At 49.5% G+C, this 24724-nt stretch overlaps 13 protein-coding genes across 13 annotated transcripts; 5 read left to right on the forward strand and 8 right to left on the reverse strand.

Annotated features, from left to right (window-relative positions):
* Positions 1-124: 124 nt before the first annotated feature.
* Positions 125-804, reverse strand: Z518_09702 (uncharacterized protein; the record flags this gene model as incomplete). The annotated part of the gene is made up of 3 exons (XM_013412319.1): positions 125-252; positions 325-490; positions 643-804. 3 exons carry the CDS (start codon positions 802-804, stop codon positions 125-127), a joined length of 456 nt encoding a protein of 151 aa, XP_013267773.1.
* Positions 805-1119: 315 nt separating this feature from the next.
* On the reverse strand, positions 1120-2591 carry Z518_09703 (isocitrate dehydrogenase [NADP], mitochondrial; the record flags this gene model as incomplete). Its single annotated transcript, XM_013412320.1, has 2 exons — positions 1120-2102; positions 2153-2591. 2 exons carry the CDS (start codon positions 2589-2591, stop codon positions 1120-1122), a joined length of 1422 nt encoding a protein of 473 aa, XP_013267774.1.
* A 356-nt stretch (positions 2592-2947) lies between these two features.
* Z518_09704 (uncharacterized protein) lies at positions 2948-3205 on the forward strand (the record flags this gene model as incomplete). Its single annotated transcript, XM_013412321.1, has 1 exon — positions 2948-3205. The coding sequence occupies one exon, from the start codon at positions 2948-2950 to the stop codon at positions 3203-3205; it is 258 nt and encodes an 85-aa protein (XP_013267775.1).
* Positions 3206-4027: 822 nt separating this feature from the next.
* Positions 4028-4816, reverse strand: Z518_09705 (uncharacterized protein; the record flags this gene model as incomplete). Its single annotated transcript, XM_013412322.1, has 3 exons — positions 4028-4314; positions 4370-4706; positions 4760-4816. The coding sequence occupies 3 exons, from the start codon at positions 4814-4816 to the stop codon at positions 4028-4030; spliced, it is 681 nt and encodes a 226-aa protein (XP_013267776.1).
* Positions 4817-6238: 1422 nt separating this feature from the next.
* On the forward strand, positions 6239-7504 carry Z518_09706 (uncharacterized protein; the record flags this gene model as incomplete). Its single annotated transcript, XM_013412323.1, has 2 exons — positions 6239-7239; positions 7294-7504. The coding sequence occupies 2 exons, from the start codon at positions 6239-6241 to the stop codon at positions 7502-7504; spliced, it is 1212 nt and encodes a 403-aa protein (XP_013267777.1).
* A 78-nt stretch (positions 7505-7582) lies between these two features.
* On the reverse strand, positions 7583-8797 carry Z518_09707 (uncharacterized protein; the record flags this gene model as incomplete). The annotated part of the gene is made up of 2 exons (XM_013412324.1): positions 7583-8094; positions 8143-8797. 2 exons carry the CDS (start codon positions 8795-8797, stop codon positions 7583-7585), a joined length of 1167 nt encoding a protein of 388 aa, XP_013267778.1.
* Positions 8798-9029: 232 nt separating this feature from the next.
* Positions 9030-9580, forward strand: Z518_09708 (uncharacterized protein; the record flags this gene model as incomplete). The annotated part of the gene is made up of 2 exons (XM_013412325.1): positions 9030-9360; positions 9438-9580. The coding sequence occupies 2 exons, from the start codon at positions 9030-9032 to the stop codon at positions 9578-9580; spliced, it is 474 nt and encodes a 157-aa protein (XP_013267779.1).
* A 779-nt stretch (positions 9581-10359) lies between these two features.
* On the reverse strand, positions 10360-10755 carry Z518_09709 (uncharacterized protein; the record flags this gene model as incomplete). The annotated part of the gene is made up of 1 exon (XM_013412326.1): positions 10360-10755. The coding sequence occupies one exon, from the start codon at positions 10753-10755 to the stop codon at positions 10360-10362; it is 396 nt and encodes a 131-aa protein (XP_013267780.1).
* Positions 10756-11386: 631 nt separating this feature from the next.
* Z518_09710 (uncharacterized protein) lies at positions 11387-12872 on the reverse strand (the record flags this gene model as incomplete). The annotated part of the gene is made up of 3 exons (XM_013412327.1): positions 11387-11993; positions 12041-12122; positions 12224-12872. 3 exons carry the CDS (start codon positions 12870-12872, stop codon positions 11387-11389), a joined length of 1338 nt encoding a protein of 445 aa, XP_013267781.1.
* Positions 12873-15647: 2775 nt separating this feature from the next.
* Positions 15648-16953, reverse strand: Z518_09711 (uncharacterized protein; the record flags this gene model as incomplete). The annotated part of the gene is made up of 5 exons (XM_013412328.1): positions 15648-15870; positions 15940-15979; positions 16045-16131; positions 16190-16510; positions 16566-16953. The coding sequence occupies 5 exons, from the start codon at positions 16951-16953 to the stop codon at positions 15648-15650; spliced, it is 1059 nt and encodes a 352-aa protein (XP_013267782.1).
* Positions 16954-18538: 1585 nt separating this feature from the next.
* Positions 18539-20161, forward strand: Z518_09712 (uncharacterized protein; the record flags this gene model as incomplete). Its single annotated transcript, XM_013412329.1, has 3 exons — positions 18539-18778; positions 18829-19819; positions 19875-20161. The coding sequence occupies 3 exons, from the start codon at positions 18539-18541 to the stop codon at positions 20159-20161; spliced, it is 1518 nt and encodes a 505-aa protein (XP_013267783.1).
* Positions 20162-21644: 1483 nt separating this feature from the next.
* Positions 21645-23337, forward strand: Z518_09713 (uncharacterized protein; the record flags this gene model as incomplete). Its single annotated transcript, XM_013412330.1, has 3 exons — positions 21645-22364; positions 22414-23109; positions 23161-23337. 3 exons carry the CDS (start codon positions 21645-21647, stop codon positions 23335-23337), a joined length of 1593 nt encoding a protein of 530 aa, XP_013267784.1.
* A 731-nt stretch (positions 23338-24068) lies between these two features.
* Z518_09714 (uncharacterized protein) lies at positions 24069-24471 on the reverse strand (the record flags this gene model as incomplete). The annotated part of the gene is given in 2 exon segments (XM_013412331.1): positions 24069-24247; positions 24252-24471. Coding segments are annotated over 2 exon segments (399 nt in total).
* Between the last annotated feature and the right edge of the window lie 253 nt (positions 24472-24724).

Consider the following 24724-nt stretch of genomic DNA (forward strand, 5'->3'; position numbering starts at 1 on the left):
TTGCAAAGCACGAATGTCGCTTTTGGTTAGGTTTATGCTCCTCTCCCTGATACCACCAGGTCTCTCAGTTAGCGAGAAAAACTTCGTGATAAAAGAACGGGATTGAGTACGGCGGTAAGTCGGTTTATTTGGCCGCGATTTTACGCTGCGCATGCTGATGTTGATGATGTGAGGCGCCACGATCGTGATTGTGGCCGTAGCCTTCCTCGTCCTCCTCGCCGTGTACTAACTCTGGCCAATCCTCAAATCCATCTATATAACTTTGTCAATAGGAAAGTCCTGGACAGGCGGGGACGAGGCGAGACGCCTTATCACAAGACTCACCTTCAAAGACCTTTGCAAGTCTGTCGCTGACTAGCATTTTGTCATCAGAGGATTTCATTACCTTCTCCCACTTGTTCAATTCGGCCGTCAGGCCGTTGACGTCGGGATGCTCGCCGACAAAGACGACCTCTTGTCGCCGGTCGCCCCGTGGCTCGGCGGAGTCGGTCTGAATAATAGAGCGAGTATCGGCATCTGGCGGCCATTGGTCTGAAACAAGAACGCCAGGTCAGCACAGTTTCTTTCGAGCATGATCTGATGGACGAGCCCGATGCTTACAGCAGGGGAAAAGGCAATGAACCATCGTCAAGAGCGCAGAACCAAGGACCTCTCCTCGACAAGGTCAACATCATTCCAGCCTGGCTCCCATTCTCCGTGCAAAGATGGGCCGGTGGCGAGCCAGAAGAAGCTCTTGGAGTGTAGCAGGCCGGCAAAGATAGGGTCCGACTTTTGGTTCTCGATGATCAGTGTAGGGTTTATCATTGTTAGTCGCAATCCAGAAAGGAGAAACCGAGTCGAGCAGAAGATAGTTTTGAATGGGTCGGAGACGTAGATTAGGGTTTTCCTGAGGACGTCATCATACAAAAGTGCTAGGCGAAGAATATTACCAGGCTGCTTTATACTCTTATCATTCCCTGTCAGGTTATATGGACATGACAGGACGAAAAGCGACAATGATATTCGCATCCCATCTACCTGTACCAACCGCAATGCTCTCAGCGTGATGCCCCCGGTCTATGTAGCCTTCTATCCAATTCCCTGATCTTCAGGCCGTATTGGAAGCAAGAATCTGTTTGGTTATTTGCTTGCAACATCCCCCAAGCCTTCTTTCTCCAAATTTTTCTTGAACCTCTTCTCAATGGCTTCCATGAACTGGCTCGTCGTCACCCACGCTTCTCGATCCTTTCGTCCACATGCAAGTGCGAGATCCTTTGTCATAATTCCTTCGTCGTTGACCGTGTCAATGACTGCCTTCTCCAGAGACTCGGCCCAAGTGACCAGTTCAGGGGTATTGTCGAGTTGGCCTCGCTTGACCAGTCCCCGTGTCCAGGCAAAAATACTTGCGATCGGATTCGTCGATGTTTCACGACCCTTTTGATGTTCACGGTAATGTCTCGTGACTGTACCGTGGGCGGCTTCGGATTCATACGTCAGTCCGTCGGGGGTGATGAGCTGGGAAGTCATCAAGCCCAGAGAGCCAAATCCTTGAGCCACAATGTCAGATTGTACGTCACCGTCATAATTCTTCATCGCAATGACAAAGCCACCGCTCGACTTGATCATCTGTGCCACCATGTCGTCGATGAGTCGATGCTCATACCAGATCTTCTTGGCCTCGAACCCCTTGGCGTATTCGCTGTCATAGATTTCTTGGAAGATATCCTTGAAGCGACCGTCGTAGGCTTTCAGAATTGTGTTCTTCGTGCTCATGTAAAGTGGATATCCTCTATCGAGGGCGAATTTGAAACTCGCATGCGCGAAACCTCTAATGCTCTCGTTCGTGTTGTACTGAGTTTGAGCGACTCCACCGCTTCCCGGGAAGTCGAAAACCTTGACGTGCTTAGGCTCGCCGTGCTTCGGGGTGAAAACCATCTCGAGGGTGCCGGCGCCGTCGAAGACTTCATCTTTGGCTCGATATTGGTCGCCAAAGGCGTGACGGCCAATGATGATGGGATGCTCCCAACCTGGGACAAGGCGAGGAATTCGGGGAATCACTATCGGCTCACGGAAAACGGTGCCACCTAAGATGTTTCGAATCGTTCCATTCGGAGAAAGCCACACTGGAGAGAAAGGTTAGCAGGCTGGGAATATGGTGGATTATACAGCATACTCTTCTTCAGATTGAATTCCTTGACACGAGCCTCATCCGGGGTGATTGTTGCACACTTCACACCCACCGAGTATTTCTTGATAGCCTCGGCCGCCTCAACCGTAACCTGGTCGTCCGTTTGGTCTCGATGAGGTAACCCCAGATCATAGTATTTCAAATCAATATCGAGGTAAGGTTTAATGAACTTGTCCTTGATATCCTGCCATATTATCCGAGTCATTTCATCGCCATCGAGTTCCACCACAGGATTCTTGACGCTGATCTTTGCTTTGACAGTCGACGAGACACTCCGGTTCGGTTGGATGTTGTTACCGACTATCCTTCTGGCCTCTGCGGCTAATCGGCTGGACGCTGGGAAAGCGGTTCGTAAGGGGGGGCGAGAGAAGGTTGAGGATCTTCGCGAAACGGCGCCCACCAGCGCCGACCTGATAGGATTCATTGTGGAGGAGCGGGATTGTATATGATAACCAGACCGCAGCGAGTGATGAGGGAATCCGAAGATGTAAGGCTTTTCAACCCATAGCTTTAGCTGTTGAGTAAAGCTTTTGCGCAGTTATTCGGCTTCTTCACGGTGGGCCATCGCCCGGATAAGGTCTCGTGGGACAGCCGAGGGGGTAAGAAGTTGTTAGCTGCCACTGGTCGGGTTCGCCGGGCGCGGAATGGTTACCGTGGCTGCGATATCGAAAGTCTTTTGTGCCAGACTTGTTCAAGGATCAGGCACACATCTTGTGGCTTGACAAAGATACGCGTCGACCTGATCTCTCAACAAACGCAGGCCGAAATCATCAACCCACTATGGCCGACAAACTTCGTACTCTCCAGCAACTCGAATCTCTTCAAGCCAAATACGTTGGCACCGGCCACGCTGACACTACCCGTTATGAGTGGAGCAACAACATCGTCCGAGATTCGTACGCATCTTATATTGGACATCCTCCTCTTCTTGCATATATGGCTTTGGGATTAGGAGAAAGCAAAGAGATTGTCAGAGGGCAGATGATAGAGAAGATGATAAGAGCCAGCGGTCCACCACCCGCACGAGAAGAAGATTGAACAAGAATACTCATCACAGCGATACATCCCAAAAAAAAAAAAAGAAGCCCTCTTTCCGTTTCGTCTGTCACCTCATTGAAGCTCAGAAAAGACAGAAAGATATCCATTCTTTCATATCGGTCTGTCCCTCGCCAAAATCTTTGTCCAGAACAGACCTTGAGACTTCGACCCGAGATATTTGTTTATGCGGGCTCCCTTTGAAGGATCTCAACACGTCTGGGGAAGTGGACGTGCATAATCTACTAGAAGAAAATGCGGAAGGCCTGACAGGGGAAAGTTGGACAAATGGAATCACAATGCTATAGAAATTGGTTCATTCCCATCAAATACACTATGTGCAGCCAAAACATCTCTTGCATATCAATCACCTATACCATACGACCTTACCGGTCTTCTTGCCCTGTGCTCCCCTTTCACAACCACCCCTCTCCCCCTTTTTTTTTTTTTTCGTTTTGGTTTCCCCCAATCTGTTGATTCAATCCGTCTCGTCCTAAGAAGACTAGTCGAGTCCAGTGGTTGAAATGGTTTGGTTGTTTCATGTCCCAGAAAGAAAGGAAAATATAGGTTTGTTAGGATACTTCATCAATTCTTGATGAGCCGCATTTTGATTCGATGACCAATCATCGACAGGAAGTTTCCCTTGTACGCCGAATTCCATGCATGCATTTGACTCAGTGATGCCCAGTTTTCAATGTTTCCCATAATCACTCCATTGCGGTGTTTGTACGTCTCCCTTCCTTTGTGGTTGAAAATTTCTACTCAAATTCATAGTCGTAGCCTTGCAACGGCTGAAGATCGAACGTTAAGGACTGAAAACCATCATCAGAAAATACCATTGACAATATTGCTGCCGATGGTGGCGCCGGCTCCAAAAATAGCAGCATTTCCCATTTTCTTTCCGAATTTCTTGCCTTGTTCTTCGAGTTTGCTGTATTTTCGACCTTCTGGGCCGCCGACGGAACCACCAGATTGGCTGATTTGAAGAGGCAAGTTGCCGTAGTCTGATGGTTGAGACTGGCCCATGGGTGGTCGCTTCTCTTCGATTACATTGACGTAGCTTCGAGGGAAAATTCCTTCCAAATTGGTCCGCTCGTTTCGACCCCGCCACCCTATTGAGTGATTAGTATGAATGTATTGACGCGTTGAGTTGTAAATAGGACGTACAGTCATTGTTCATGTGTTCTGACACTTGTATTCGATCCCCTTGTGCAAGCGCCAAGTCACCAGTGTCGGTCGGCTGGTATGCGTAAAGAGCGGTGGCGATAGAGAGTATCTGAGGCGTCTGGACGTAGGCAGGAGGCGGAAGAGGAGCGGGCGTCGGGACAGGGGTATATTGCTCTTTCATGCTCATGTTTGAGAACTGCTCAACAGGCGTGTTGGTGGAGACGCTGGCGGGAGACTGTAACGGAGCATGTAGAGGTGTATGAGCAGGAAGTTGCGCTAGGATAGAGGAGAGTTGCTCGGGAGAGATGACGGAAGTATCAGCGAGAAATTCGAGTTCCTGTGGATGGATATTGTGAGATACCGGTGGTGGAACTGGGTTGGGTTACGCACAGTACGAATGGTACGGAGAGAGCGGTTGGTCAGGGCGATGGAGGCCTCGGTGGCCATGGTATCGCGAGAAAGCAGTAGCCGGACGCGTTCAAACGGTGGGAAGATGGAAGAAGAGATAGAAAAAGACCGGTGGTCTCAACTTCGGAGGTGAGTTGTCGTCGATGGAAGATGGAAAGATGAGTTTGTTGTACAGCGCCAGCAGAGGTTGACTGGAGAGGCGCAGTCCAGTCAGGGCTCAGGAAGCCGGCTGGTCAGGAGGTAGGTACTCTGCCGTAGAGTTGATCGCGACAATTAGCGGAGCGCGGTTTAGCTTGCTATGCAGGGTCAGGTGCTAAGCAACAGAGCCGAAGAGCCAGTCAAAAGGGGGAAACCACCGAGGTGGTAGGGGTGGTGATAGGTGAATGGCGCCACCGCTTGGGATAGCTCCAGGGCTAAATTGAGGTCTACCAACCGGGAAAGGAGCACGAAAGGGGTGGGTAAAGAGAGAGTTTGGCCGGAGCCTGATTCACCGCTGCAGCGATGAAAGGCTCCAGCCCTGGAACGGAGTACAGGTTACGGATACGGAGCACGGGGAGTAGTGGATAACTGTAGCACATGTCTCACAATTGGCAGACAGGGCGCACAAAAACGGCTGAACCAGGCACAAAACACACAAAAAAAACACAACAGCCTTGGCCCGTCGGCTGAATCGGATTCCGTCTCTAGTTTAGCACAGGATCTAGTGCCTCCTATACTTGACTAAAAGCCCAAAGGACATTCTCAAATGCCAAAAGAATCCCGTCACCAACACCACGCCCTTTATTTGGTTTGCTGACCGTATTGTGACAATTCTTCTTCAGCCTTATTTGCTGAGGCAAACGTCCCTGACAAGCCCCTGGACTGTAATAAAGATTCGTGCAAGTAGCCGCTCCCCCCTTCGAGTCTCACCCAACAAACGCATATTCCACACAGGATCCCAAAACAATCTACTGTCTGGCTGAACAATGGAGACCGATTGCTTCACAGATCGCACTCGGTTACTGTTCAGATGCATTCGCCCGCTGTTTGAACAGATTGGTAGTCTATTGTTCTCAATTGCGGGGTCCGTTTGGATGGATTCAAACGAACAGAAACTCCCTTCAATATATAACCGTATCCCTACATGAATACCTTGATGTTTCCGCATTCTCATTGCAACACATCTACTGGTACGGTCAGCGGCTGCCGTCACCAACAAAGTAGAATTCACATCCTATATCATCCATATTATCGCCTATTGTAAGTCTTCCATATGTCGACAACCGTCCACAACCTATTCACAACGTTATGCCCATCATTCAATATATGATCACGGCAGTACTGGGCCTGTTCCCTGCAAATATCTCTTCGTACCTTCTACAACCTTTCATTCTGCGCCATCTTCAAACATCTTCTTTCCTGGAGCTATCATACTAATCCAACAGATCCTCTCATGTGTTTTGAACCACATCCTCAGTCACAATGTCCGACCAACAAACTCTCAAACCACAATTCTTTGTGACCCGCCGGAACGGGGCCATGGTTCCTCTCATTGCGATGGATGAGCTTCCAATCCAGGTCGAGATTCGACACGTTCCACGCAACCTCACTGTGTTCGACATTGCGGGAATGACAAGTGTTGGTGTCTGTGAAGCCAGACACCAATATTACATCATTGAAGGAGGGACCAACACCAAGCCATGGTACCTTGACAGCCTCCATGCTCCAGAAAATGGAACAGCTCATTTCGAACCTTGGGGCGCCAAATCAGTTGAGCAGCAAGCCCCTACTCCCGTCTCAAGTCCGAACTCAACCTCTGCGTCTTTTTCCCTGCGTCCAAAGGCATTTGGAATTGAAGAACCACCATCAAATGGCACCGCCCTTGCCTCCTGCATCTTGTCCAACGCCTCAATCAATGGCGAGAGCAAAGTTTCCGAGACCACAGACACTGCCACGGCCTCCGCAATCAACGGTGCACGCCTCACCCCTAAACGAATGCCAACATGGAGAAGAAATGACAATGTCCCAGGCACCAAAGAATACTGCTCTTACTGGATCCGCCATGGTGAGTGCGACTACGCCCAGCAAGGCTGCATGTATAAGCATGAGATACCTTTGGACCTGGAGACGCTCAACCGTATTGGCCACCGGGATATTCCACGCTGGTACCGCGAGAAACACGGCCTAGGCAGCCTTCTCGTTGCTGGTGGGCAAAACGGACCAAGCTATGGCGTCGCCGATCGCAAGGCTCTACCAAGAAATCGGCACATGGCTGAGGATGCAAGGCGCATGATTCATCGTCAGGTCGGTCCTTCACCTGGTGGCCGTGGTGGCAGCATGAATACAAACGAGAATCGCAATGTGGCCAAGGAGAATGTTCACGAGACCAAGAAAGAAACCGAACGTCAGGAAGGACTTAGCGCACTACCGATAGAAGAAGAAGAAGAAGAAGAAGAAGAGCAGCGTAAGGCTCTACAAGAAAAGTACCAATCTCTCATCCCTAAGCGCTGATCCGTTTTTACACATGATCTTGACAGCGACACCTTCAACAACGGTGAGGAACCAGATGATTTGATGGCGAGGATCGGAGAAAAGGGACAACATGGGTGGGAGGAAGAAAAGGCAAATGCAACCGGTGTCAATCCCAAAGTCAACAACCAGGCCAACAAGCAAGCTGATTCTGGCAAGCCAAAGATTGGTGGAAAGCGCAATGGAGGGGGAGGACCACGAAAGAATTACATGACTTGACTCTCGACGTTAATGTCGATCTCATTTCTATTGCAACTCCAGTTTCAGGTGTCACTGTGGCTTGCGCTTCCAGTGGACTCAAAGCGTTATTCCCAAATTTTGAACATAGCTCTTCACCGTCTCCTTTCCATCTAGAGTTGCTGTGTCCTTCATCTCCAGCAGCCTCTGGTTCTGCCTAGTCGTCAGCAGCTGCTGCACCCGGGCGGGTTTCAATTTCCATTCTTCAGGGAAAGTGTATTCTTTCTTCGAGGTGTGGTGTCGGAAGTCTAATGGGACATCTTCGAATGTGTCTCCTCCATGTCGTGCCTCATCGAGTAACTTGTTCACCAAATCACCCAAATAACGCTTATTCTGGGCGGGGGCTTCAAATCTCTCGCAAGACATCTTCACAACATCTGTATCCGGATTGTAGCGTACACCGACCAATTTGACCAACTTGATGCGTTGGGCCTCGGTGAGGTTGGGAAGGTCTTTGGTACAGAACTGAACAACCACTTTCTTTGCCGCTGGATGAACTTCACCCATGTAGGTTGTGTACCGGAATCGGAGAGGTGTGGCTTCGGTCGGCGGTCTGAATGGCTTTGCAAATTCTACGATTTGGTTAGAGATATCATGCTATGCAGTCAGATACAACTTACGCTGTAAAAGTGGCATGTCCCAAGCAATCACTCTCGTGTATTCTCTGACCTCGCGATGCAGCTCTAGCTCGCTATGGGCGACAGAAGTGATGGCGGAGTCGTCCGCAGAATCTTCATCATCTTCAACCTGACCGAATTCATCATCCTCGTCCGAAGCCCAATATCCTTCGTCCCGGCGAGGGAGCGGTATGTCTGGAAAGTCCACGCCGGGAGCCTCTTTTTCCACAGTCCTATCCACCTCGTTGACAAGTCCTTCCAACGCCTCTTCAGCCTGCGCAGACTCAAACACTGCGGCATAGTGATTTTGTAAGGCCAAATATTCCTTCCTTTCATTTTCAGATAAGAGATCATAGTCGGCGCGTTCTTCGGGATCGAGGTCGGCGACAGTGATGGGTATTCTTGGTGTCTGATATTTACTTGGCCCAGGGCCTACCAGGTCGCTACGGTCATCGTTTTCGGCATTATCCGCGAGATCTCGGACTGAGCCCGACTTCGCTGGCTTATCCGCTCTCCGCGGGTAAGTGGTTGAGAACTGTCGAAAAGGACCAGGGACTCGGTGCCGGACGAGGAATTGTTGCTGGCATTTCCGCTTCACAGGTATCTGTCGACTACCCTGGATCAAGATGCGACACAGACACCGCGCTGGATTGGCCATAGTGGCTCAAGCAACGGGAAGTGTGAACCTTCGCAATGAAGAGCTCGAGGACCATTTATTTTTTTTTTTTCTGAGGACAATTCGTATCTGCGTCTGCGGGAATAATGGTCCGTCTGAGAAACACGCGTTCCGCTGCCTTTTGCTCCGCTGAACTCGATCTTTCTGTGCCTTTGGCAGCCAAACCCCCTTTCTCCTTTCGTCTGCAGAGCTATGATTCTTCAAAAACTTGGATATGGCCCACTCCGAATCAAATGCACTTGGCAGGCGATGTTTTGTGACCATCGGTGCAACTGCTCCGTTCAACAGTCTCATCAAAGCTGTGTTGGAGCCAGATTTCATCAAAACCCTTCAAGAGACTGGATATACTGAACTCCGGATTCAGTATGGCGGCCACGAGGGAGAAGGCATATTCCGGGCGAGGAGAGAAGATTCTCAACACACTTCCGTGAACGGTAACTTCGAAATTACAGGATTCGGATTCAACAAATTAGGCCTCAGAGAAGAAATGGCCGCGGTGAAGGGACCGGCGACGGGGAATGAAGGGGTGGTGATCAGTCATGCTGGTCAGTCAAACAAGTTACCACCGCTCCCCTAGTTCTCCCGGATGGAAAAGACGTCGTATCTGACCACCAAAACGCAGGGTCGGGATCGATCCTCGATGTGCTTCGACTAGGCATTCCTCTGATTGTTGTGCCAAATACGGATCTACTGCATAACCACCAGGTCGAATTGGCTGAAATTCTGGCCGAGCAAGATTATCTTGTCCGTGGAAAGCTTGAGTAGGGCAACTCTCCCTTTCTGTCTTCCGACCTGTTCTTCATTGAGTAATCTTACCCGTCTATGATCATCCCTGTCTAATTTACCTTGCAAAAGTAACCTCTCGTCCTCAATACTGGAAGTGGAGACCCTCCGGCACAGGATGAAAAAGTGGCCTCCACTCCGGTCTGGCGAAGAAAAGTACAAACATGGACTTGCAGATATCATGGCCGAAGAAATGGGCTGGCAAATTGGCTAGTGGATCAGAATATTAGAAAGATTATGAGAAGTAACTCTGTATTATGGCCTCGGCCCAGATTTCCTTTGCCGTTGGGTATGGAATATTATCTATGAATGATCATCCATCAGAATTTGTACACCCAGGATCAGAGGACGGCTACAGCATCCGCCGCGATACCAAAGAGAACTGTCTTCTAAGGGAAAATAGGAGGTGGGATTACTTTTGGTGGAATGATTCCGTGGCAGCCATCCTATCAAACAAGTCTCACACAATGAATCACCTAGTAAACCACCTTTGCCCCCTTCCTAGATGATCGACAATGGCCCATAATCATCTGACTGGACCCAAGACACGGATGCGGCCATGTTGGAACTGGCTGACGGGGACATTGTCGAAGGTTTCTTAGATTGACTCCTGGGTTCTTCAGGGTCTGATGGACAGGAAAGGGACATTTTTGCTACCGCGACTTCCTTCGTGGTATCTCTGAATGTCCAGGATCAAGTCGTTGGAAAGATGGAGGCCAGGCCCAGACTTCTCAACATCCTCGAAGACACCAAAGCGCAACTTAAATATCTGGTGGTGGCTCAGTCCGCTCGTTTTGTTGGGTTTCTCTTAGACGAGCAAGGCGTTTGCGCTGCAACTTTTCGGTCCAGGGTCTCTCGTGAGCGCGGGCGACCCTCAACAATGCTGCGATCATCTCCCCTTCTTCGTTGCCCTCTCCCAGTACCGCCTCAACGAATGCATCATCTTCGATCAGGTCTTGCAGAACAAGTTCATGTTCTTCCAGAGCATCGTCGGTTGTTATTTCGCCGAGATGCTGACTATCGAATATCACGTCTGAGTAGATGTAATCGAAATCCATTTTCACTTCTATCTGGGGTTTGTCACGGCTAAGTCGGACAATAGGAGAGGCGAGTGAGAGAGCGTCGATCAATTTCTCGTAGCTGTCAGGCGGGCGCATGTGAGCGTGGATGACAAGTTGTTCGAGGGTAGAGAACACATTCCCGACGAGGCCTATGCCAACGGCAGATTCCCAGCGATTGTCCTCCTGGATATGCACCCACAGTTCCACGCGCCGGATTCGATTGTTGATCGGAAAAAGGTGTGGGGGTTTGAAGCATGGACCGTCAACCAACCCACCTCCCAGGTGCAATGTGAGAGAAGAGTATAAGATCTGGTTCGCTTCGCGGAAGATTTGCTTGCATGTGAGAAGAGGTTGGAATACATGCTCCCACGTTGGCAGAGTATGCTCTCCGCTTTTAAGACAAGCCAGACAATCTTTTTTATGAAACTCGGTTGTACTTCGAGTCGGGACTACGTGTTGATCTGCGAAGACAATAGTCCATATCTGGTGACGGATTTCACTGGGAAGGGTTAGGAGATGCAAGGGTGCTGACATCGTTGATCGGATTGGAGATATGAAAACTTAATAAAAGGTGTTTACTGCTGCCAAAGATCACCGGAGAGCACAAACAGAGATGAAGGGAATGATGGTGGTCGATGTCTGGAATATCCGGGAAAAGGGATTCCTCGTGTTTGTTTGGCCTCGGAAAAACATTTCATCCGAAATGCCACTCGGGTAGGGAGGTAGGCTATCTAACATTTACTTCGGCCACCACTCCATTACTCGCCAAATAGGAACAATCGGTCGAAGGAGGACTGGAAACCATTTCAAACATCTTCCATTTCTCCTCCACATCCCTTTGGCAGTCATATGAAAATAGCCAGTCTCCAACGCCAAATCGTCGCCAGACCAAAGGGTCAGATCCATCCTTCAATGACTCTGGAAGCACAACTTGTTGCTTCGGCAGGCCTTGCACTTCGATCTTCTCAAATTCCTGCATCATCCTGTCTCTTGCTTCTTGTTCTGGGCCATCATCTAGGTGATTGAGATCTTGTTGAACAGTGCCCCGTGCAACCACAGCCTCTGTTCTTTGTTTCCGACAGAGCTCATAGACAGCGAGGGCCTTTTTCTTCTCTTTCGACGATGCTGACCTGATCCTCGCCAGGCATTCACCAAGCACTGCAGCGTCCTCAAAAGTCATTCCAGCTCCTGACGCGAGATATGGTAACGTTGCATGTGCAGCATCACCTAGCAAAACGAGGCAGCTGGAGGGGTGGACCCAGGTGCTGATTGGCTCTCGAATGCAGAGCCGCCATCTCAAGACAGACTTGCACATGGCCAGCAATTTTCCGATTCTGCCGTCATTAAAACAGGCGCTTCCTCCCTCGCGATTGGGTCATACCTTGGGTCCCATTCTTTGAAAAGATCCTGCATTTCATCCACGTACCCTTGAAGCGTCGAGGGCCCTTCTTCTGGCATGTTGTCTGGAACAAGCAAAACCATATTCAAGAGTGTCCTCCCTCTGAGAGCGTATGTCACGGCGAGGAAGTCAGTGCAGGCAGTGTCGTCAAGGGGAGAATCCTACCAACGTGCGCTCCCGGCCCATACCAATAGGTTACTGCCTTATTCTCGACCAGCGATTTCAGATCTTCGTCAGAAACAATATCCTTCGCATCAAGTAACAGGCGGTATGCCATGTCACCAGTGCGCTTCGGTTTGTCGTTGGTGCCCAACAATATTTGACGACAACGAGAATTGATCCCATCCGCTCCAATGACCAAGTCCGTTACGAAGTCATCCCTATCCTTCACTTTGACGGTGGCAACACTCCGAGATTCATCAAATTCAATATCCATGACTTCCGATTGCGTGTGTAACCTCGCACCTAGACTCAGGGCACGATCGAGAAGTACTTTGTGAAGATCTGCTCGATGAAAATCCCAAAACGGAGAATTGTGTTCTTTTTCGGCTGCCACAAAGTCCATGGATGATATCAGATTTCCTTTCCATCCCAAGATGTTGCAGGTATCTGTGCTCGAAGTTTGTCTGGAAAGCAGATCAAAGAGGCCCCAAGAACGGAGGACCCGACTGCTGTTTGGCAGGACCTGAATACCAGCGCCAACTTCTCCTATCTCTCTGGCTGCTTCCAGAATATGGACCTCGTGACCTGCCATGCAGAGCGATATAGCAACACCTAGGCCTCCAAGGCCTGCGCCAGCAACGATGACCTTCATGGTCTGATCATGTCATCCCTAACACCGTTTAAGTCAGACCTAGACCGAATAATTCATACCGTCGCCTTATAAATTTCTATGCCCAACGTCAGTATCTATAAGATCGTTCATTATCATCTAAAAGACTTCTTCCTTCGCGATGATACCAAAGGTAAAGAATACAGACGGACTAGCTACTGCTTGAACAGAGGTGTTCACCCACTTTTACTCCACTCCAAAGAGACAGCTCAGTGCGGAAATGAGCTACCACTACGAATCAACAAAATTGCTGGTCAAGCCGTGACGTCAATCCATCGAATCGAAGGATGTTGAGAAGCACGAGTTCAGTTTATCTGACACAATCAACGGTGGGGTTAGTGGGCATCTCCATCGGCTTCACCAGCAATGCCGGGCAAGAGTCTTATCAATCCCCAATCCGGCATCCAAGGGGGTGGACCCCCGATTTTCAAAAGAACAATCATTCATACACCAATCATGCTCGTCGTTTGACAGGAGCAAAATGACTCGCATGGTCTTCCCAAGTCCCCTAACACGCGCGCCAAAATACGTCCTTGATGTTTTTGGACTCTCAACGACCTCGCACCACATAGACTGGATGCCTTTGAGCTGGAGAGACTGCACACTATGTGGATTCCTAGGGTCGCGGTACAATGCGAGGTTGTCTCTGATTGGCTGTCAGCGCGGAAATTCTGGTAGAATTCCATGGTGAGATGACGTCAATGTGCCACATCTAGTCACCAAGGCTACACAACAAACAGTTTTGAGCAGGACGCGTCGAGCATGACAAAATCATTCACCCCGCATACTATATTGCTGAAGATGGACTACGATTCTTGTTACTAAACAATGTCAACTACATACTCGGGAGGCGCAATATTCAACTGGCTAGAAGGCGTACCATGCTCGCCACCCTGGCATATGTCACAACCAGGTATTGCGCCGTCCACGATCGACAGTCCACAAGCTTGAAAGACTTCGACACCGACATGGAGGAACTGGAGGACAGTATCGCACTTTCCGCTTCAACCAGACAAACTTCATTCCACAAGTGACCGGTCCTAACCTCCAAAGTGCCGCAGCCCATCCCCAAGCCTTACGCGCAAGCTCCTTGTACTCTTAGAGCATGAGAACCCGGCGCCAGCTCAGCGATACAGGAGGGTTGCCGAAGGAAGTTAATAACCTCCGTCAGGGGCTGATGAAGGACATCAATCAGCGGATCATTCCGAACGTTGCCAACAGCACCACAAGGATGAAAATGCGTGGATCGCAGTTATCTAGAAAATGTTCAGAATAGTTGGCCCGGGGGGGGGACTTAAATGGCATGATTGAGATCCACAACGTGTATGTGTGTCCTGAACACTGCAACAAACCTTGTCACGATTCGTTAGGACGGAACATGTGATTGACTCGTTCCAGGCAAAACTAAACATCGATCCTCAACTTTTACCAAAATTGCCCGAAAACTGTTTTTCCCTCGTCAGACAACCCGATCTGGCATTGGGTTTCAGCCCTTATCATCCGAAAACCAAGCCTACGATAGATCACATAAACAAAGCAAGAACTGGAATCAGTCTCAGTCAAATGACAGATGCGTACACGAGATCCACTGTGTTAGGATACGGCATCGAAGTGAAAGTTAGAAAGTGATTACAATGAAGCAGTGATGCAGCTCGGCATTTGCTCTGCAGCTGGTCTCCAAAAGACGTGGTCTTTGGTCAGAGGGGGGAATACCGAAGTGATTCTACCCCTTCTGGGTTTCACCCTCATTGAGCATGAATGGATAATCCATATTTCCTGGAAACTGAATTCAGACGGAGAACCGGCGCGTGAACCCACCTGATCTTGAGGTCTTGCTAACAATGATCGCGATGAAGCGCCTCATTGGCCGCTTACCATTCCTCAACCTAACCATGTCGAGCGTGCCCGAAATTTTTGCGCTTAAGCGCGTGCTTGAAAATATTGTGCATTATCTGTCTCATATCTATTGGCCTTAGTGCGCCAGTGCCATCGAGGCCGCGATCACAGGCCAAGCGCGTTGAGCGGCGACCGCTATCCAACCAGGTAGTAAGTCCTGTGCGAGAAACACCTCATACCTTCAAAAAGGAGTCCCAACAGGGCTCCACCGCTGCTCACTGTATTTTCTCAGTTTTTGCAAGCAGCCATCGGCAGTCCAAACAATGACATACGGATCATGGCTGCACAACGCCCATGAAATGCCCGTGGTCCATGTTGAAATCGAGGCAGCGATGACCGTGCCGAGGAATGCAAGATGAGGCTCCCCGGTTTGGATATGGTTTGGCCATATGGGGGCGTCGTTGATCGAGATGTCACCGGATTCAAAGCCCGCCAAAAACTACAACGCCAAAGTTGGGTCGAGTGCTCTTTCCCTGATTGTGGTCATCAGGGCATGGGAAAGTTGTCTCGACTGCAAGATCAGACAAGATGGAGCGTGGTAGAGCCATGGGCGAGATTCGTCATGAACGTATTGATACGATGGTTGGTGGGGATGACTTTCATTTACATCTGTCAGCTACTGCTTTCACATCGGCTCACGAGCTCAGTGTCATTAACGGCGGCAGCATACATGGACTCAGTCTTTTTATCAAACTATGGTTCGGTGCCGAAACTTGGAATTTTGACAGGCGAAATTTATCTGTGGCCACTAGAGTATCGGACAACATATCCGACTTGGGCTGACACTTCATTTTATTTTCCGCCCGCGAAGATACTAGATCACGGAACCACAATGAATTGTGTGCCTATATCGCATTGTCTTCACGCCTTGACGGCCTTTGGATAGGTCATGTTCAATTTCTGCCTCACATGGGATCCGGCAGTGATGGGCTTATACTTCAACGGCCTGGCCTCGGTGATGCAACTTGGAAGTGTCTCCATGACCGCGTCGTAATCCGCTCCGAAAAAGAATGGGATCGAGTATCGGGCTTTGCCTTCCTTGTTGTATGCGCGGTGAATCGTGGAAAGGAACAAGTCGTTTGTCCTTACAAAAGTAACCAGTTAGAAATGCCGGCTTTTCCGCTAGAATGAACGAAGGACTCCGAATACATACCACATACTCATCGCGTCACCGATGTTTACCACGAATGTGCCTGTCGGGAGGTCGTATTAGATGGCTATCTCCCAAGGTCGGGATCTTCTCCATAAAACTTCTTACCTGGAATGGGATCTGCCGGAATCCAGTGACCATCTTTAGAAAGAACCTCCAAGGATTTGACTTCATCCTGGCAAAGGATCGTGAAACCTCCATGGATAGACAATTAGCATTTGTCCCCACGGATTGGAAGGGTTTGCGGCCATACTTTCAAGATCACTGTGCGCGTGGATTCCTGCACTATCAGGCGAATCTGGAATTGCTGCCGGGTAGTGGTTCAACTTCAACAGCACGCCAGGCCGCTTGCAGAACTGGTCAAAGTAATTTTCGTCCAGACTGAGTCCTAGGGCGAACAGCCTCAAAAGCCTTCTCGAGAGGCCCATTACTTCGTAATAGTATTTGCCAATATTTTTCTTGAATCCGGGCAATTTGTGCTCAGGAGGCCAGAAACTGGGGCCATTATCTTGCGTGCCTTGAGCGCCTGGATCCATGGACGGTTCGTAGCCAAAATTGATACTTTCAAATACACCTGGGAGGGACCACGTGAGTGGGTAGCTCATGTATAGGATGGAGAACATTCTCACGCTTCTTTGTAGCTCCTACGGGCATTTCTGTCTGGATCGGGGCATACCCGTAGAACTCGGTGTTCTTGGTAATGTCAAGTTCCATTTTGTCCTCACTCGAGAGATCATGGAAAAAGCGACGAGCCTCTTTGTGGCAGCCGTCAATGACATCTTGTGGAACACCATGATTCTTGATGTAGAAAAATCCCACGTTTGCACAAGCGTCGTAGATCTTCTCCGCCACTCGCTTGCGAGCTTCAAGAGACGGCGACGAGGCGTCCGTCAAGTTGATAATTGGAATGTCCACAAAAACACCCTGCTTCGCTTCATTCACAATTCGTTTGCCTCCAATGCCTGTGTCAATGTGGTCACCTTTATCATATTGGCCCCTGTACTGTTCGGTGCTCATTTCGCAGTGGTTGATTTTATCAGTCAAGACCTTATATGTGCTGTATTGCAGTTGGTAGTGTTGCAGTGATTCGGACGAGATCATTCAAGCTTCCCTGCTTTGCTATATATGGCCCTGGATCGAGCCTTTGGCGAAGTCTCCGTCGGCAATCGTAACTTTCGATTGTTTGTTCTCCAATGAGGTGAGGTTTCGGAAACAAATGTTTCTGAAGGGTGGATCTAGATACTGGGCCTCCCTCTTTTGCTTGGGCCGGAGTACGATTGAAATAGATGTTGACTGAGTCCATATGAGCAAAGGGCGCTTCTTGGAGTTTGAGAGGAGATCACTTGCTAACTGAATGAAGAATTCCATGCCGGGATCGAGAGTGGGGGTGGATTTGAATCATGCCACTGAAGAAGATATCAAGTCAAGCAATATTTGCCACCATGTTCGCTAACTGTTGACCGCGACCAAGGGCCGTGGGCAGGGAAAGAATCTGACATACCATAGCAAGAGCATATCATTTGCGGATGAGGCTACAAACTCTTTGACGAATAGTGATAGCCATAGAGGCGCATGGACCCACATAGCGGGGAGACTTTCTATCTTGCTTAAAGAGCTGAGTATGGCCTGTGCTAGACTACCCCGGCCCCCTTAATGATAAGAGGCCGTAGTACCCGTGTTCCACAAACCTCGGGCTATATTGACGCGATCCTCCAGTCGGCAGAATGTGCGGAAGCCGGTAGGGGGTTGCCTCGTTCTACCAAGAAGCAGATACCGAGGCACCTGTGCAAACATGCGTGATTTGAGATTGGTCGATAGCGGTGAAAGATGGAGACGTGTGCTGTTATCATTAAGATTCTGCACTAAACTCTTTGTGTGTTTTTCTTGACGAGGCTGGCGTGTTTTGATTGGTCTCATCGGAACCGCCAAGTCCATGATTTATCCAGAAAATCATCTCCCCAAAACTTACCAGGGTTCCTACACGGGGAACCACTTTGTTGAGCCTCCTAGTCTATTAAACATGTCAAAAGGCGGTATGAAAATCCCCACCCTTGACAAACTCAGTATCTGCTTTGGTATTGCTGAGAGATCCACCCACTCTCTACACTCTTCTGATACCCATACACCAAAACGCCCTCCGGTACCAATCACCCTAATGCTCATTTCTCTTGAGGGGATCACACTAATATAGGCTTTATCCGTACTTCAAATCATGTTTCTTGCCACGTGGATCATCCCCATCTTCCAAGATGGGGTCAATCGAGTCAAGAGCAGTGCTGTTCCACATACGTTCCGATCCGATTTTGCATTATGCATCCATACTATTGTCTTCCAGATCATGGCTTATCAAGATAAAGTTGATTATCCTTCCACTCAGATGGACTATCGTTCTCTGAGTCTCGGGCTAGAGCCTATCGGACACCCTCCATTCTTGCCCAAAGTTGACATTCTCTCCCTATCTTCATGAGAGTCTCCATCGATCGAATATAACTCTTTCCTGGGCACTCTCGGAACCCTCTCACAGACTGATGTTCAAGATCTGCAAGATCAATCAAAGCCTTCCCGTCGAAGGTAGGGCATTGAAGACCTCGAAAATATCACAATGGCACACATCATAGATAAGGATCCCGAGTTCGCGAAGACGACCACAGCTGCTATCGAACCAGTCAACGACAATGTTAGCAGCAGAAGCCCCACGAAAGGTGATCTTTCAGACACTTTGTACATCGACCCGACCGCGGAAAGGTCATATGTTCGAAAATTGGACATGTACCTCTTGCCAGTTTTGTCCGTCATGTACTTCTGCCGTTTCACAACCGGAGGTAACATTGGTAATGCAAAAGTAAATGTCGAAGCCAACGATGTTTCACACGACTGCTAATCTCGATGTAGACTGACGGACTTGACGACGATCTTGGTCTCCATGGCGAGGAGTACAGTCTTATGATGACTCTCGTAAATGTCCCCTTCGTCCTGCTCGAGCCCGTGCAAACAATGATGGTCAAACGGTACGGTGGTCGAATTGTAATTCCATCGCTCCTTTTCGGATGGGGCGTTGTGTCGATCTGTCAAGCCGCAGTGGTCAATTATGCCGGAATCCTCACCTGCCGACTGATAATTGCGTGCTTTCAATCGGGATTCTTTTCTGGATGCATTTTCTACCTCACGCTCTTCTACAAGCGCGACGAGCTTGCCTTTAGGATCGCGGCTTTCTACGGATCAGCGACCATTGCGGGTGCTTTCACCGGATTGATCTCGTACGGCGTATTTCAAATCCACAGCTCATTGCAAGGCTGGAAGATTCTTTTCCTGATTGAAGGTGCAATGACTCTGGGTTGGGGAGCAATTTCCTTCTGGCTAATTCCATCCACTCCGGCCGACTGCAAATGGTTGACAGCGGAGGAGAAGACCGCGGCGAGAGCTCGTCTCATGAAGGACTCCACCACCGAAATTGGAAACAAATTCAGCGTCATCGCAGGCCTTCGGGCCTTAATAGAACCGAAGATGTGGTTTTTCATGATCCTCTGTGTCAGCTACGGTGTTGCAACCAAATCCACCGGAACATTCTTGCCCCAAATTGTGGCTCGTCTCGGCTACAGCGTTATCAAGACCAATCTTTATACTGTCGCACCCAACCTGGTTGGCTGCGTGTTCACCTTGGTTGTAACGTGGTCCAGTGACCATTTCCAAGAGCGCACGGCACACCTGTGCACCGGCCTGTCATTCACGATGGTTGGTTATCTAATGCTTGCTGGACTGGATCCGATCAAGAACAAAGGACCGAGCTACGCCGGAGCCTTCTTCTTGAGTATGGGAACTTATATTCCGTCCTGCTTGGTGCATAGTTGGCACAATAATATCAAACCCGATGAAAATTCACGAGGTTGGTCTTCAAAAGCGTATTTCCCTTCTAGTCCCTTTGCTGACTCTTTCTCTAGCAATGATCACCGGTGTCATGGTGGCATGTTCATCTATTGGCGCCATAATCTCTGCACAGATGTTCCGTGACGCCTGGGCGCCAAAGTACGTGCAAGCCTTGGGAGTCACAGGAGGGTTTCAAGCTCTGGCTATTATGGTGACGGCGGGGTTGGGTATCTGGATGCGTAGACAGAACAAGAAACGAGATCGGGCAATGGGTCTTACGACGCCGCTCAAGCCCGGGGACACTCCTCAATGCGATTTGGTGAATGGTGAGAAAGATATCAGATTCAGATATTGGACTTAAAATATCGGCCCAGAGATCCAGGATTTTGTTACCCATTGGAAGGCGAGGACGCTACCCATCCGCTATGAAGTCGGAATTCTGCTTGTCAACCAGAATTTTATACCAACTACCAAGCTCCAAAGACACTAACCTGGAACATAAAAAATTCAAATGCTGATTCCTCTTCCCAACTGTTTGTGAAAAATTGACAAAGTGCAGGGGAAGGATGTCCGTCTTAAGCCAGATATTTCGCGAAGAATTCGGCACGTTTCTTCCCAGCTTCATCTACGTGATCGTACAAATCGGCACAAATCACTCCAACAACATACAGATCTTTCAGCTCCCTTGCCCTGGCCACTCCGTTCTCTCCGTACCACTTGGTGCCCTTAGTCCCTGTGATCATTAACGGGGGGGGGACTGATCATGTCGTTATGGACGAATGCGTCGATATTTGCCATGATGTCCCAACTGCGCCGCAGACATGTGTTTGTCGCTCGGGGATGGCAGGCTCTGGGCGTGCGGTAATGATGGGCCAAATCTTTGGACGATGGGGGGAGGTCCGCAGGCACGTCTTCGATTTTCTCGGGCAACATGTGGACGATGGGAACGTTTTCGCCGTCAACATCGCTGTTCCGTCTTTTGGGTATTCTCGAACTGGATATGCAAGATGGCCCTGCTAGAGAAATCCTTGTCGAGTCCTCGTCGGGCTATGGTGCCAGGCCGCCGCAGACGTAGCGCATGCTTTGATACGGAGATCTGTTTGGGCAGCAAAAGGAGCGTAGCCACTCGATGCGCAGATGCCTACGACACCAATCTCATCCGGATTGACATCTTCAAGGTTGATTAGGTACGTCACGGCAGATTTGATTTCTTCAACACGTTGGTAGGGACCTTCAAGGTTTCTAGGCTCAACCTCGGACTCGCCTTGATAGGCGGCGTCGTAGGCAAGGCAGATGAAACCAGATTGGGTGAATACGCAAGCATAATTGGCTGGCGATTGTTCTTTAATGGATGTCCAGGTGTGGCATATGACAATGGCGATCAACAGAGTTGGTAGCTAGATGGTAGAGGTGTGTTGCGAGCTCGAGGTTACGGGAGAGGAAGGAGACTTGTCAGGTGAAGAGATGGAGTTCATGGCTATTGAAGGTGTAGACTCGAAGTGGTTTTTCGAATTCTAAAGTCGTTGACTGGGAAGTCGGCCTCCGGTTTGGTCTGGTCGCTCTTTCCATTCGACTTGTAGCGGCGGGAAGAGAATGTATGAACTAACTAGAACTATCTGCTCATAGATGTTCTGTAACGAATGTAGTTTAGCGTAAGCCAAGAGTCCTTGGCAGAAAACCGCATGCGAGACTAAGCACGTGATTACATGACTCCCGTTACGGGCTTGGCGTTGTCACAACAAACATTTGATGGTCAACCCACCAAACTCTCCTTCAAAACTTCAACGAGGATCCTTTACCGTGCTGTACGATTCGAATGTATGCATCATTTTCTCTGAATTGACATGTGCAACGTTGCTACCGACGGTGGTCTCTCCCCTAACGCTGTTGTCGCTGCATGGGTGCATGACGTCTGCGTTGCCTCTGATCTGGGCAGATATATCTTCCAACACACACCAACGCAAGGTTCTTCTAGATCTTTAACCGGCACAACTGGCCCGACAGGTGCCAGGAGAAAGGCACCCGCGCTCGGAGACCGCGACTCAACTGTGAAGAAAAACCGGCCCGTTTTCACGTCAGAGAAACATCCACGCCCCATGCCTCCAAAAAAGAAGCGGACTCGAGGCTCCAAAGGGGAGGGAGACCTGACACCGCAACCTCCACCCGCAAAGCGATCTAGTGTGGCCAAACCCCAAAACCGACGGCGTAGATATTCCAAAGAAGAGGAAGACAATGATGCAGCACAGGAAGACTTAACACCACGACCTCGAGCTCGTAACTCGACTCTAGCCCAAACTAAGGGCTCAGCCTATGTACCCGCTCTCCAAAACAAGGCAGCCTCTGGCTTGGGGTCTATGGAGCCATTAGATTCATCAGTCGACAATTCAAAAGCCTCTTCTAAAAGCCCAGTCAAACGAATGGGCGACCTTCGCTTTGCTAGGATGCCTATTCTGTATGAAGACCTTTCGAAGAGCCTGGAGAAGCTGCCATCTGACGCCAGGGGTCTTTATGAGAAACTACGCGTGGTTAGCTCGGCTACCGGAGTCCTGCCTGCAAACATCAAGGTGAACTGGCCATAATTAAACAACTTTGGACAATGATAACCCTCTACAGGATGAGATCTCCGAATGCAACAACGAAGTAGACCTTCTACTCCCTCATATGTTCGATGAGACTTCGACAGCGAACACCAGATCAAGGACCCAGTTGCTTTGGGAACTACGTTATGTCAAAAAGATCTGCGACGCAACGTCGCGGTGTTCAGTTCAACAAGAAGCAGAGGCTTCCTGGAATTGTATTGTACACAGCCCTATACTGGACCTGGCTCTGGAGGTCTGTAAGGGTGTTGAATTCCGAAATGTGTATGGAGATCATTCCCACATTAATTCCGAATTTACTGACCCTACCAGCACAGCAGCCAAAATCTGCCCCGCGTTTGACCATCGTGACATCGTTGGGAAACCCTTGCAATCAAAGATGGTCGATTTCGCCATCAATTTGGTAACTGACAAAGATGTGGATCGTCGCATCACTGAGTTACTTGACGGTCAACATCCGAATCTCAGAACCATCAATCAGTCCATACATCACCCTCTTCGATTTGCACCAGTCTTTGTCAGCATTGAAACAAAACGACCAGGCGGTTCGGTGCAGGACGCGGATATACTACTTGGTGTGTGGGCATCGGCGTACTTCAAGCGCATTCACAAGCTTTGCAAGAACGGTCCTTTCCAGATCGCCTTACCACTCTTGTACGTGTATGCTGACCTGTGGTTCCTCATGTTCGCTTGCGATACAGCGGACGGCACAGTAAGTTGCGCATTGGTGTCGAAAACTCCAGATTCTTACAACTGTCAACAGGTAGTACTGTCAAGATATCTCGTTGGAAGTACCAGTACCGTGCTTGGCTGCTATAAGGTGATGACAGCTATTCGCATTCTCAGCGAATGGGGTACGACAAACTTCAAACAATGGTTCGAGTCATCAGTCCTTCAGTCTGCACAGGAGTCAACAGACCCTCAGCCTGTACAGGAGTGAGTCGCTCAACCTGCTCAGGAATCGACGGACCTTCAGTCTCCGCAGGAATCATTCATCGCTCGAGTGTCTCCGTCTTGGACGTCTTGCACAGCTAGTCACGTTGTGATGTGTGATGCGTCTGGTTTGGAGTGCAGGGAGATGTCTATCGAGCATGAACAGCACGGATGGATGGGGCTTAAAGGGGTTTTGGGGGGGGAACAGCTGGCTGAAAGTGCGGAGCTTTGAGAGTGCCATTGAAAAGTGCCAGGAAGGCTAGGATGGAGAGGGAGAGGGAGATGGAAGGGCACTTGTTATAGCGAGGTCAAAAGCGATGGGGAGCTAAGACCCAGGCTAAACCGGAGGCCGATTTCCCAGTCGACGACATTACCTTAAGTATCGTCGATAACAGTGCTTTCTGGTTGCCTATCGGTTAAGCCAATCTATGAACAAAGAACGCGGCAGGACGCGGGTGGCATCAAGGCTTAGAGGCCAACTACATCCGCCGTTCTAAACGGAGCTCTTTCTCTCTTGGTTCCCAGTCATCTCCACCTAGATCGAGGAGGTGTGGGTGCTGCTTTCCTCTGCGGTGCCCCATGCTAGATTCCCCAAGTCTGGCCCTGAATGGGCATTGGGCAGTCAAAGTCATTTTGCAGATCGAGTCTCGTGGTGGGAGTCGTCAGTCCCGTCATCAATCTGCTCTTTTCAGGCTGGTTTGTAGATGAGCGAAGCTTTCCAGCCGCCGGATCAAACCCTCATGCTGTTCCATCCATGTAAAGCGTTCGAACTCTCTTCTCCTCTGCCTTTTGCAATTTCTTTTGTTCTTCGTATTGTCGGGCCCGTTTTTTGCTCACGTTTCTTTTCTCCTCCCTCACCTTATCTTTTGCCTCTCGTTGCATCTTGCGTTCGCGGACCTTGGTTTTCTTTACAGGCTCTACCATCGGCTTCCTTGCGATTTGTTATCTCTTGGACGGCCAGATCCTTCAGTCCTTTGGTTGGCGAGAGGGGGAAGCGTTTAAATATGTCGATGGATCGGCTTTGGCGTGCACTCGGTAACTTAGAATCTGTTTTTGCTTGAGGCTTTTGGGACTGGTTCAAGGTCGAACCTGCAGTGACCTCTACGGCATCAGTCGAGCGTGAGGGGATCTCTTCAAACATGGTGACTCGACGAGACTTCCTTCATCGGGGTACACGTTGAGATCGAAGTGCTTGCGGTGTTGGAAGAAAGGTGTCGAATCTGAAGGCGCATCGCTCACTGTTTCGATGAGATGTCAAGAAGCAGCGAATAAATAGTGCCAAGGCTAATACAATGAGGATGAGTGCGACAAAATGCTCGATGGGGTTGACAGCATCGAATGCCATGGGAGTCTGTTTGACAAACGAGTGAAATCTCTCAAGAGAGGAATAAAGC

The sequence above is a fragment of the Rhinocladiella mackenziei genome (genome assembly GCF_000835555.1).
Source record: "Rhinocladiella mackenziei CBS 650.93 unplaced genomic scaffold supercont1.8, whole genome shotgun sequence".
NCBI classification, from domain to species: domain Eukaryota; kingdom Fungi; phylum Ascomycota; class Eurotiomycetes; order Chaetothyriales; family Herpotrichiellaceae; genus Rhinocladiella; species Rhinocladiella mackenziei.